Source organism: Ambystoma mexicanum, chromosome 1p (assembly GCF_040938575.1).
Source record: "Ambystoma mexicanum isolate Mex_15411 chromosome 1p, UKY_AmexF1_1, whole genome shotgun sequence".
Taxonomy (NCBI): Eukaryota; Metazoa; Chordata; class Amphibia; order Caudata; family Ambystomatidae; genus Ambystoma; species Ambystoma mexicanum.
Window position 1 is genome coordinate 1,222,167,799 of NC_090921.1, and position 12,089 is coordinate 1,222,179,887.

At 46.4% G+C, this 12,089-nt stretch overlaps 1 protein-coding gene across 1 annotated transcript in view; it reads right to left on the reverse strand.

The window, feature by feature from the left end:
* The window catches only part of LOC138537220 (trypsin-like), a 154,501-nt gene that overhangs the window by 113,025 nt on the left and 29,387 nt on the right, over positions 1 to 12,089 (reverse strand). Inside the window, exon 4 of the mRNA XM_069641441.1 lies at positions 4,176 to 4,332. Within this exon, the coding sequence (XP_069497542.1) occupies positions 4,176 to 4,332 (157 nt within the window). The remainder of the gene's footprint in view (positions 1 to 4,175; positions 4,333 to 12,089) is intronic.

Here is a 12,089-nt window from a genome sequence, read left to right on the forward strand (position 1 = left end):
CTCCCCCTCCTGCTCCCGGTCCAGGCGCAGACTCAGGGAGAAGAAAACCACAACTAATGGACATTCATTTCTTATGTGACACTCGGGCCACTCAGGCACTGCATTATCAATCACGTGACATCGGGCCTCATCACGAGTATGGCGGTATTCCTTAAATCCGCCGGCCGTAAGAGCGCAAAATTTTCCCATTGAGCCCAATGAGGAATGGGGCATTCTCGAATGGGCTCAATGGGGAATGGGGATTTCCCGTTCCGCCAAACCCGTGATCCGGCGCTAATAGCGCCGGTGGGTTTGGCGGTAGGGCATATAAAGCCAGCGCTATTAACGCCGGCGTTACCGCCCAACTCGTGATGAGGCCCATAGTTTGATACAGGTTCTATTCTGCACACATGTGCCCGTGGAACATTCAATCATGGTAAGATATAACTGTCTCATAAATTGCTCTTCCTTTGTTGCTGTACGGTCTGCTCACAAAAAAAAATACCCCTTGTGTTCATTGCTATCCTTTCTTGGCGAGGCGGATTCTGCCGGTGTGTATATTGACTGCCAAACAGTCCCTTTCGTTTCAGAGTGTCCAACATGTGTTCTGCAGCCGACACAAAGCCCTGCTCTGTTGCACACAGGGGTGTTGCTCGGTGTGGAATAGGTCTGGGGCTATGCTAATGTCGAGACTGTCGGGACTCAGGGATAGCTAGCCTTTTGAGTGTAACTCCTGGGCTTCTATCCGGGGCTACAACCAAAAGACCCGGGGCTATATAGCAACGCCTCACTTGCACAGCTAATTTCTCATGTTTATTTCTGTGGCTCTACGAGCTCCATTAGATTGCAGCGAAGTTAACTCTAACTTCCACAGTATTTGGACAATCGCATTTGTAAGCAATGGACGTGTTCCCATGCCAGCACATATGAGGAGTTGTCAATGAATGTAAGTTGTTAATGCACCAATGCACTTTACAGTATTTATTTATAGATCAAAGGATTCATATTGCTAATGTTGCACTTTCGCTCCATTACATTTTTTGCCCATGTGCCAACACTCCTTCCATCTTTTACCTTTGCCCTGGCATGATACAGCTAACTGTGAAAGGCTACACCAAGCGTGGGCACTCTGAAATATTATTGCAGCCCCAAGTCGTGGGCGGCATGTCTGTACCTAGGTCCTGATAACGCTACAAACCCAAAACTCAACCGTTCCGGCGCTTCCCTGTTCTGAGGACTACTTTCGCTGAATAGGCCTGATTTACAAAAGCCTTTTTCAACTGGTCAATGGGCCTTATTACACGGAAGGCGGTAAACCATGGCGCTATTAGCGCCATGGCTGCCGCCGGTACCTTGCCGGGTCCGCCTTGGTGGATGGCGGAATTAGCGCCATATTCCAAGGTGTGTGGGGGCGCTAATTCCGCCATCCACCATTGCCCCTTCACCATTGCCAGTCAGCCCCATAGGGCTCCATGTTAATGGTGAAGGTGCTAATTACGGTACCGCAAATTGCGGTACCGTAATTAGCACCAAGGTCCCTTTGCGGGTCCTGTACTTAACGCCTGTAAAAATCCAGGCGTTAAGGGAGGACCCGCAAAGGGACCTCGTAGTAAGGCGATAAGAGTTTACCGGTACCGGTACCCTTACCGGTACCGGTAAACCCATACCGCCTTCCGTGTAATGAGGCCCAATGTGTGGGCTATAAGAAACCGTATACCTCGCAGTTTCATTATAGACTCAAGTTTGCCCTTTGCTTTCTTCAGCTCGGCAAGTTGTGCATTAACAGTGATTCACCCCCCTCTAGTGGCCAAACTGAAAATTCAATTTTCCTACAAATACCGTCCTTTTTCATTTGTTAATTTGAAAAGAATAGCTTACTATAAATAAGCATGACTTATATTTTTGTCATGTTATTCTTCATATTTTTTTTAACTTAAATATTCCATAGGGAATATTCCGAAAAACAATGTAATAATAAAAAATATATATTTTTAAATGAACTTTGTTCTCTTTGGAGATAGGTTCTAATAGCTTTTTGTAATGATATTCTCCATGTTTTCTTTTTAAACTTAAATATTCCATAAGGAATATTCAAGGCCCCCAAAAACAATGTAATAACAAAAAAATTATATTTTTAAATGTCCTTCTTTCTCTTTGGCCATGGGTTCTGATAGCTTTATAGACCTTACCCACGGGCCGTACCGTTGTTCTGGGCCCTCATACCTTGTTTAAAGTCCCTTACTGCGCCCAGGCATTTAACTTGGTCTTCAGGGCACATAACGCCCAGTACAGCCCTCGGGAGAGGTCTATAAAGCTATATTAATTGATTGAGCTGTTTTAAAGACTTTACTCAAAGCTGCAAGTGTTGAAAAAAATAGTTGAAGGTAATCTGAGGACTGTTTAAAGAATTAAATAAGGCCAATCGGACACTCACTGGTCGACCACCCCTTCCACCCCATCAGCCAAATGTCATCTAATGCCTCTCAGCTGTTTTTTCCTGTTGGGGAGAACATCAAGTTACAGTCGAAGCAATAGATGTTGAAAGGCCTTGTTTACAATTTTGTGAAGGGATGTTGGCCAACTGCTCATAGCTATGGGCAGGGTCATTTCGCAGACTATTTCCCACTTTATTTCACTTTTCCGCTCGTGCTTAAGTGTGCAGACCACGCAGTCAGAAACTCCGAACACACTCAATGGGTATGCATACCTGTGGAAATAGGGGTCAAGTCCTAAAAGAAAAAAGTGGGGGGACTCATTAACATTCCAATTAAATGTGGGAGGCCCATACATAAGAATATGAAGGTGTGCTCTAAAGTAGTAGGAGTCCTGAAAAAAGTGGAGGACTGCTTCCGCCCGCATGTACCATCGACTTGAGCACTGTGGTGGAAATGTTGTCTATGCAACACTATCTGCCTCAATTGTATTGATCACACATGGATTACATCATATTAGTGTTGGTGCCTCAATTAGGGCTGATTTTGTAATGGGTGTGGCGGAAAATGAAGGCATAAAAACACTGGGCCTCATTCTGAGTGCGGCGGTAAGGGGTTAACGGCACCGGTAAGGATGCCGGTGTCGTTAACCCCTTACCGCCGCATTCCGAAGTCCCTTAGCGGGTCCCGCATAGGGGGGCTGGTAAAACCAGCCGCCCTTAGCAGGAGCTGCTAAAGGACAAGGGAGCTAATAACGGGCCCGTTATTAACGGGCCCTTTATTAGCTCCCTCCCCATTCCCATTGAGCCCGAATGGGAATGGGGATGGCTTCCCTGAATGGGGAAATACCGGGTCCTCCAAGGTTGGAATGATCGGGTGAGTCCCCATTAAGGGAACCCGGACCCGAGTTTGGAGGCAGCCATGACACAAATAGCGGCATGGCTACCTCCAAACTCGTAATGAGGCCCACAGTGCCATGATTGTACAGCCTCATTTCCCGCTTCAGCCCTTTTTCAAATGCTCACAGGGCAGGGAGTTGCATGTGATTTTGATGCAGGTGGAATCCTCCTCCATTCAACAGCTGCTAAAAGTGGACGGGTTCCATAGGAATGCACTCGTAAACGTCAATCGTAATTTCAAGGCGGCAAGTGAAGAACAAAGGTCATTCCACCTGCTTTTACTCTTCAGCTTTGCACTCAGCATCGGGAATAAATCACATTGCACGGAGGGCAGCCAACAAAACCTACACTTTGTGAAACACCTCATCCACAAAATGTATGTGTTTTTTTTTTCTCTCACATGCCTGCACACTTGCCACAGGAAGTGAGAAAATACCTTTTTAAAAATTGGTTCCAATATACAAATTATAGTGAAAAGCAAATCAAAACTCAAAATAAAACAGGATCTACGGGCTCTTCAAAGCATTCAAACCTTATGATCATTTCAAGCAATCCAATTTGTCCTATATCAAGCTCTATAGTAATTCCTCTGGCTGTCCATCTAATTTCAAAAATAAATATGATGTTTTGACTTCTGACTTTCTATGGAAGTGAAGTGTCCTTTTGTGCACTGTCTATTTAATTTACCTTAAACAAAGTGTGTGTGTTCATTAAAATAAATAAAACAAATATTTGGACTCTGTTTATATTTCCCTTTTTATTTCTCTAAACAAAGGTAAACTATATATTCCCACATGAGTCAGTATAGAAAGGACATTATTAGGTGCCAGCTGATTTCCCTTTGTATATTCACATACAGACTTACTGTAGGTTGCAGTGCGCTGCGGTCACCACCCAACTTTCATGAATGAGGACCCCTCCGCAAACGTGTCTGCCAATGTCTTGCAGTGACACCTGCCAAGGCTGTGAGTGTGGAGGGCACTCATAGCCTCCGATGATCTTGTTTTGCGCACCTGCGAAAACTGCAAAACAGGACGTACATTCTTATCATTCAATTGACAAATGATGCTACCTTTTAATGTCATTCATGTACCCCGTTAGTCCGTCCCCGCCCTAAACGTTTTCTAAGTGAACACTGAGAACCCAAATGCTCTGAGGAAGTTTAGTTCTAGAAATCAGGGGGCGTCGAAAAAACAGGGTTATTTACTCAGTCTCTGCTTCCATTTGATCAATAAACCCTATTGTGGAAGGCTTCCTTGGTGTTAAGATGGATTTCTAAACTCTGACCTGGTGGCCAGAGGTCTAGGAGGCCACCCTAGTTTAGTGGAACAGGCGAACCTTCTGGACAAACTAGACCAATCCAGGGTAGCTTGGCAGGCGGTCAAGACTAAGTCTCAGGAGGAGTGAGAGTGATCGGAAGCCCACAATGAACACACACAGTAAAACCCCACAGAATACGCATAGACAAGTAGAATACATATACATTTATTATAGGCCTTAATATTTCAACACAAATAAACCACAGTAATATAAAACAATGACCACACATGCCTTTCACTACATATAGACAGATATATTTCAAATAATGCGGTAAATGGCAAAACACAACACAGCCAAAACCTGCAACAGAAGGGTAGGTTAACACAAATATAGCATTAGTCAGTTCTTCAGAATCGATCCCTAACTTAAGCAGTCCAGCCCTACAAAGTGGGGAGCCTTGTGCTCAAAAGTACAGTAGTGCATTGAAAACACATGGTTGTGCATAATGAGAGAAAGTGGGTTCTCTTCAGGGAGCTGTAGCAGTTCAGAAGGGGCTTGAGGTGATGAAGAATAGTGTCCCACTATTCGAGTAGGGTCTAACCTAGCTATTCCCAAAACTCAAAAGTTTTTGACTTTTGAGTTTCGGGAATAGCTAGGTAGCGCAGGATAGCCCAGCTAAGGTGAGTATCCTTTTAGGGATTATCGTGCTAAAGAACAATGGCTGTGCCAGGGGACCATCGGTAAGTGATGCAAGTACTCACCGACCCTCGACACAGTCCAGGCCAAAACTTGCCAGTCTAAGCCAGGTCGCGTGTAGGTTCAACCCCTGCAGTTGCACGTTGCGCCGGCTCTCAGCGGCTGCTGGACAGGATGATCATCCATGGTGGGACAGTAGCCTTTTCACAGCTCTCGCTGAAGAAAAGAGGACAGTTCCAGTCCAGTATGTCTCAGGGCAACGGGGGTCAGGCAGGCAAGTCTCCTATAACAACTGTCACCACAGCAGGGTGGCACAGGGATCGCAAGTGCCGGCGACCCAGAGGAGCTAGGACTATGAAAAATTGGCAGGTGAGGGCCCAGGACCACAATGTGGCGATTCTTTTAGTCTCGAGTCTCAACTCTGGACGGCAGCGCTCCTAGGTGTTACTCTGGGTTTGAGCTGGTCAGTTTGCTGCATGGCCTAGGAACACTTCCGATGAGGCTCTTTGAAAGGGTAATCAGGAGGCGCTGAGAGTAATTGTTCCAACTATTCCAAAGGGGTGAAGCGCCCTTCTAGGCCTTCAGTGAACAATTCAAAAACATGGGTTCAACAGGAGAACAGCTGGCACAGGGTGCCAAACCTCCGAACAAGTCTCTGGCAGTTTCACAGGTCTGCGTTAGTGTTTGAGGACACTTGTCACCTTCTGGAGTTCGGAGTGAACTTCAGTTTATTGACCTTGAATCGATGCAGAGCTCCTTCTCTTATCTAAGATTGTTTCACGCTCAAACCTGGGCTAACTAGTCTGAAGGACGTGTCATTGTCCCCATATCAGGTGAGCAAAAACCCAGAGGAGTGCAGCTGAAGACTGTGCTCCACTGAAAAAAGACAGGTTAGGTTAGCCAAACAAAAGCAAAAAGTTTGGAAGGTGCATAAATGGAGGGAAAATTGCACCTAAGGGAAATCGTTCCTAACACTCGGGCACCATTGCCGGCAAGGAAAGGCAGATAGCAAGGGGGTGGTAGCTCTTACCACACCACCATTTTGTCCAAGTTGGCGGAAACAGGCTTTTTTTAAACGAGGAATAGTTCATGCAAAGTAAGCCGGATGGTTGCCATGTGAAAGGGTGACCTACTGTAGAGGTAAACTAATTTTGGCTGACGGCAGAGCCTGGCGGGGGATGCAGACGCAAGAGAAGGTGAAGTAGGGAGCCAGTGGTGTGTAAAGTTCCGAATGCAGACCATTTCCATTGGGTAATACTCACTTTCTGAGGTTTCTGATTGGCTGTGCTGGCTTGTCAGGGTACTAACTTGTAGATCACAGAGGTAACTAACCATTCCCTCATCATTTCTTTTAAAAATAATTACTGTAACATTCTTTAAGTTGTCACAAACTTGATTTTCTCAAAATCAAAATGCAGGACTTTTATTGTTCGAGCAAATACCGGAAACATTTAAATGATGCTCAGTCATCAAGGAAAAGGAGCCGTTGGTGACCTCACACATGGTATAAGCTGTGGTACTGTAGATGGTGTAAGAGCTGGGACATAAATGGCATCACTTGAAAATGTCCTAATGAAATGACTAGGAATCCTACAACCTTTCCCAAACCGTGTAACACGTTTCGCTGTGTTCAGATCTTTGAAAGATTTGCAGAAGTAGGTCAATTTCTTAATTCGCCCTTTCCCCTAACTAGATTGAATACAGTACAAGAGATATAAACTGAGGCAGGTACTCTGACAAATCCCATTGTAAGTAGTATTTCTCTGAGAGGCCATTTTGTTTGCCAAACTATTTTGCACGTTCAAACAAATGAATTATAGTTGCATTTTTTCTTTTTCATTTTCTTCTCATTTTAAAAATGTTTAAACTGTAACCAAAAGTTGGCGGGGCACTGAACAAAGCAAATACCATGTGAGTCAAAAATGTTAAGCAATGTAATAGAACAGCGGAAAAAGTGGAAAAAATATAAGTGCCTCCACCATAGTCTTCTTCAGGACTTAGATGTCACGTATATTCCAATTTTGCTACCAAACTTTAATGCACTTCCAAAACACAGGATCCCAACACCACAGCCTATGCTGGCTAGAACTGCTGCAAGTTGTATATTGTTTTTCGTCACTTAGCAAGCACCGCCCTCTTGGTGCCTTCCTGGTTGCCGCCTTTTTCCCTATTTAAGGAGCCCTCCAGCCTCTCTTCCTTTGCAGATGGGGAGCAGGTGCAAGTGGGTCTAGGTCGCCTGGCCTAAGCCCTGCCCACCTGGTGCCTTCCTGGTTGCTGCTCTTTTTCCCCACTTAGCAAGCCCCGCCTACCTAGTGCCTTCCTGGTTGCTGCTCTTTTCCCCACTTAGCAAGCCCCGCCCACCTGGTGCCTTCCTAGTTGCCGCTCTTTTTCCCTACTTAAGAAGCAATCCAGCCTCTCTTCCTCTGCAGATGGGGAGCAGGTGCAAGTGGGTCTAGGTCACATGGTCTAAGCCCCGCCCTTCTGGTCCCTTTGTGGTTGCCACTCTTTTTCCACACTTAGCAAGCCCTGCCCACCTGGTGCCTTCCTGGTTGCCGTCCTTTTCCCTACTTAAAGAGCCCTCCATCCTCTCTTCCTTTGCAGATGGGGAGCAGGTGCAAGTGGGTCTAGGTCACCTGGCCTAAGCCCTGCCCACCTGGTGCCTTCCTGGTTGCTGCTCTTTTTCCCCACTTAAGAAGCCCTCCAGCCTCTCTTCCTCTGCAGATGGGGAGCAGGTGCAAGTGGGTCTAGGTCACATGGCCTAAGCCCCGCCCACCTGGTGCCTTCGTGGTTGCCACTCTTTTTCCACACTTAGCAAGCCCCGCCCACCTGGTGCCTTCCTGGTTGCTGCTCTTTTTCCCTACTTAAGGAGCCCTCCAGCCTCTCTTCCTTTTCAGATAGGGAGCAGGTACAAGCGGGTCTAGGCCACCTTGCCTATGCCCTGCCCACCTTCTTAGCCCTGCCTCTTCCTTCCTTCGCTTAGCTCTTAGATCAAGGGAGTCCCTCACCCGGCCACCGGAAGCGAAGGGCAGACATAGAAAAGGGCAATTCCTGTTTGGACCTGGAGGACCAGGGGGATCTGGGGCCCGAATCCCTGCTCAGACAGCAGGGAAGCATGCTGTGATGTTGTGTGCCGTTCCCATGCCTCTCACCTCCCTTCTTGTTTGTTTGCTTGTGTTTCCTGCCTTGGCTTACTCTTGTCTATCCTGCCTTCCCATCACTCTTAGCCCTCTCCCTCTCCCCCTCCCTACATCATACCACTGCAAGAGGTTTGTCTTGATACACTATTGCTCTCCCTTCACTGTGTTGTTGCAAATGCTTGGGTTTTACTTTGTGAACTCTTTTGACTCTTGTATCATGCTGCACCATTTTCATCCTGAATCCTGTCTTGCATTTGCTGTTCCCTGCAACATTATGTGTTATCACCAACTCTGCAACTGCGTTAGTCTCTCCCCACTTGCCTCTCCACTCTTTCTCATTGCTCACTCTGTTCTCTCCTCTCCTCCCATTCTTCCCTTTCCCTTCTTTGCTTTTCCCTCTTTCCTCACCCCCTTTCGCTTCTTTACTCTATGCACTTACTCTATCAGAATTGTCCTCGGACATAGTGTGATAGCTACATTGTTTGTCTCCCACCCCCTCTACTTTCTCTCCCCCCCCCTTTCTCTCCAGCACTATCTGAAATGTCGTCAGGCCTAGTACATTAGATGCCTGTCTGTTCCCTTTCCCTTCCCAACCACTTCCTCCCTCCCTTATCTGTGTCTTAGCTCTTGCACTAGTTGAAATGCCACCAGGCCAAGTACAATAGTACATTTCAAATTCTTATTCTTCAAGGCCTTGTAAGAATGCTTACTATTTACATTTTCCTGTGTTCCCTCCCTTGCCCTGAAGCGCTTTGAAACACATTGTGTATAGGTGCTATACAAATATCATTTCTTATCATATCATATCATATATCAAAACTTCAGATCAGCCACAAGTTGCTTGGCCCTAACCAAGGTCATTGCTCCTCCAAAGACCAGCTCTGCTATGTTACCCCATCCTCCAACAACTCTGCATGCCCATGGAAACCTCTTGCCGTGCACAACATTTCTACCCCTGGCAAAAATAATTTCACTGGAACACCATAAACATGGCAGACTCAGCCTTGCACTCTCTCAGAACAGCACCACAAACCAGTGATTTCAAATGTGAGGTAACGCCAGTCACCCCTACCCTCCCACCCCAAGATCGGCAGAAATGCCCTGTAAACAATACATCACTATTAGATGAGATGACCGTTAGTTCAGTTGATCAGAACAGGCGCAGCACTAAAGTCTCCTGAATGACTGACATATCTGCACACATTGAATAACCAGCATTATATTTGGAGGACTTCCGCCCAATCCCAAAGGCTTATTTGAGGGGGCAACCTGAACAAAGTATCTAACAACCCCTCCATGATCACTTCCCCGGACATGAGCAGCAGCAACATCTTGATGGCTTCACGAGGCAGCAGGAGTGAGGATCTTACATCTCCAAGCACAAGGTAAGCCCTGATGGGCTTCAGGCTTACTTTGTGCAAAGAGTGTGGTGGCGAGTGCTACAGTTTGTACCACCTGCCCTGTTGGGCCTTACATCTCATGCAGCTGCACCCCCCACTTCCTTCTAAATGTGAAAACCTGCATTCTGCCTTTTTTGCCCAGCTGGGCCTTAGTGCTGCTTTGACCTTCCACACCTCCATCATGGCCATCACCTCCTCTGAGCACTGGAGTGCTCGAATGCCGGCCTGCCTCCATCCTGATTGGCCACCCTCTCTTATATCAGGGCCCCCCCAATATTGTGCTCCATCAAACAATGCAGCGGCTCCTGGTATACGTCCCTGGTACACCCTGCTCCCAAATGATCCTGGCTCTTGGACCTCCTCAGACCCTTGTGGATCACGTGAGTGATGGCTGATCTTTTCTATGGCCTCCTCCTCTAACACCTGAACTTTAATGTTGGCTATTTAATTCGGCCTTTCCTTCTTACTCTACCCACTGGTGTAAAAGGGGCCCCCGCAGCCCCTTTGGGACAGGGGGCCCCACGACCACATGTCCCGGGAGGGGGCCCCAATTGGAGTAAAAAGAAAAAAAAGTTTTTTTAATGTTTCTTTTTTAATTCACTCTGCATTTATAAAGAAATTATTTCTGTAACAGAATACAAATAGAAACTTTCTTTTTGAAGTCTGTGGGCTACCTCACCACATGACATGAAGACCGTAGGCTGGAGGCCTCCATGTAATGGGGAGGGGGAAGCCCTGTGACTTCAAAAATAAATAGTTTATTTTTGAAGTCACTCTGCCTTCATAAAGAAATTATTTCCGTTATGGTCCAGTCCTTAAAGGAAACTATTTCTTTATGAAGTCAGAGTGACTTCAAAAAGAAACAATTTATTTTTGAAGTATTATGGCTCCCCTCAACCCCATGATGTGTGCATGTGTGAGTGTATGGTGAAAGCGTGCACACACACGTATGGGTGGCTGGGTATGCACATGTACGGTTAAAGGATGCACACTTAAATGTATGGGTGGCTGCCTGGGTGTGCCTGTATGATGAAAGGGTGCACACTTAAATGTATAGGTGACTGTCTGTGTGAGTGTATGGTGAAAGGGTGCACACTTAAATGTATAGGTGGCTGCCTGTGTTAGTGTATGGTGAAAGGGTTCACACAAATGTGTGGGTGTATGGGTGTGCGTGTACGATGAATGGATGCACACTTAAATGTATGGGTGGGTGCCTGGGTGTGCCTGTATGGTGAAAGGGTGCACACTTAAATGTACAGGTGGCTGCCTGGGTGTGCCTGTATGGTGAAAGACTGCACACTTAAATGTATGCATGGCTGGGTGTGCATGTGTATATATGGTGAATGGTGTGTGTGCTTGTGGTCAGGGGTGCAACAAAACCTACATTTCAGATGGGCTAACCCTTCAAATGTTGGGAGAGGCGCTAATTTCACATGTGTTGGGGAGGAGCAAACTTATTTATGTGGGGGCATCTAACTTCTTTATGCATTTTAATGAGACTATTCTAGTGCAGCTTCAGTGTTACAAGCAGTTAACTCTCTCCTTTAAGTCGGAAAGCACCCACTTATGGACTGCTGTGAGAATGACTGGTCTCCTGTACCCTCTCTACCCTTCCAATCACACCCCTGGCATGCAAGTACTAAACCCACATCACAATTTCAATTGCTTAAAAAATGTGGCATTTGAATGCAGGTACTAACAGTGAAATGTTGCACATCAGAAATTGCTGTTGTTAACAGCGAAACCCAGGTGCTGTTTAACACCTGTGTCCTTTACGTCCGACAACTGCTCTGTAGGTCAACCAGGTTAAGTCAACATAGCCCACAATTTCAAGGGGGGAGGGGGAGTGCTGAAGCCCAGTCAGCTCAATGGTGTTGCACCACTACTTGTGTTTAATGCCTTGATTACTTATTGGTATCTTCATTACTCCTAACCCTATTCTTCCTCATCCCAGTACTTGTGTATGAGTCAGTACTTGTGTTTGAGGCTCTGTGCCTAATACACACGTACTGGGATGAGGCAGAGGTAAATGAAAGTAATGCCTGACTTAGCTTCCAGTAATCTTCATTACTCCTGTTCCCACTCTTCCTCATCCCAGTACTTGCCTATGAGTCAAGGAGCCTCATACGTAAGCACTGGGACAAGGAAGAGGGACATGGAGGTAATTCTGGGCCAATGAGCTGATTTTGTAGGTTGGGGTAGGGGCTGGAGGGAGAGGGGATGTGTGGAGGGGGAGGGATTGTGCAATAAATCATAATGGTTGTCCATGTCCATGCTAAGCAGGCA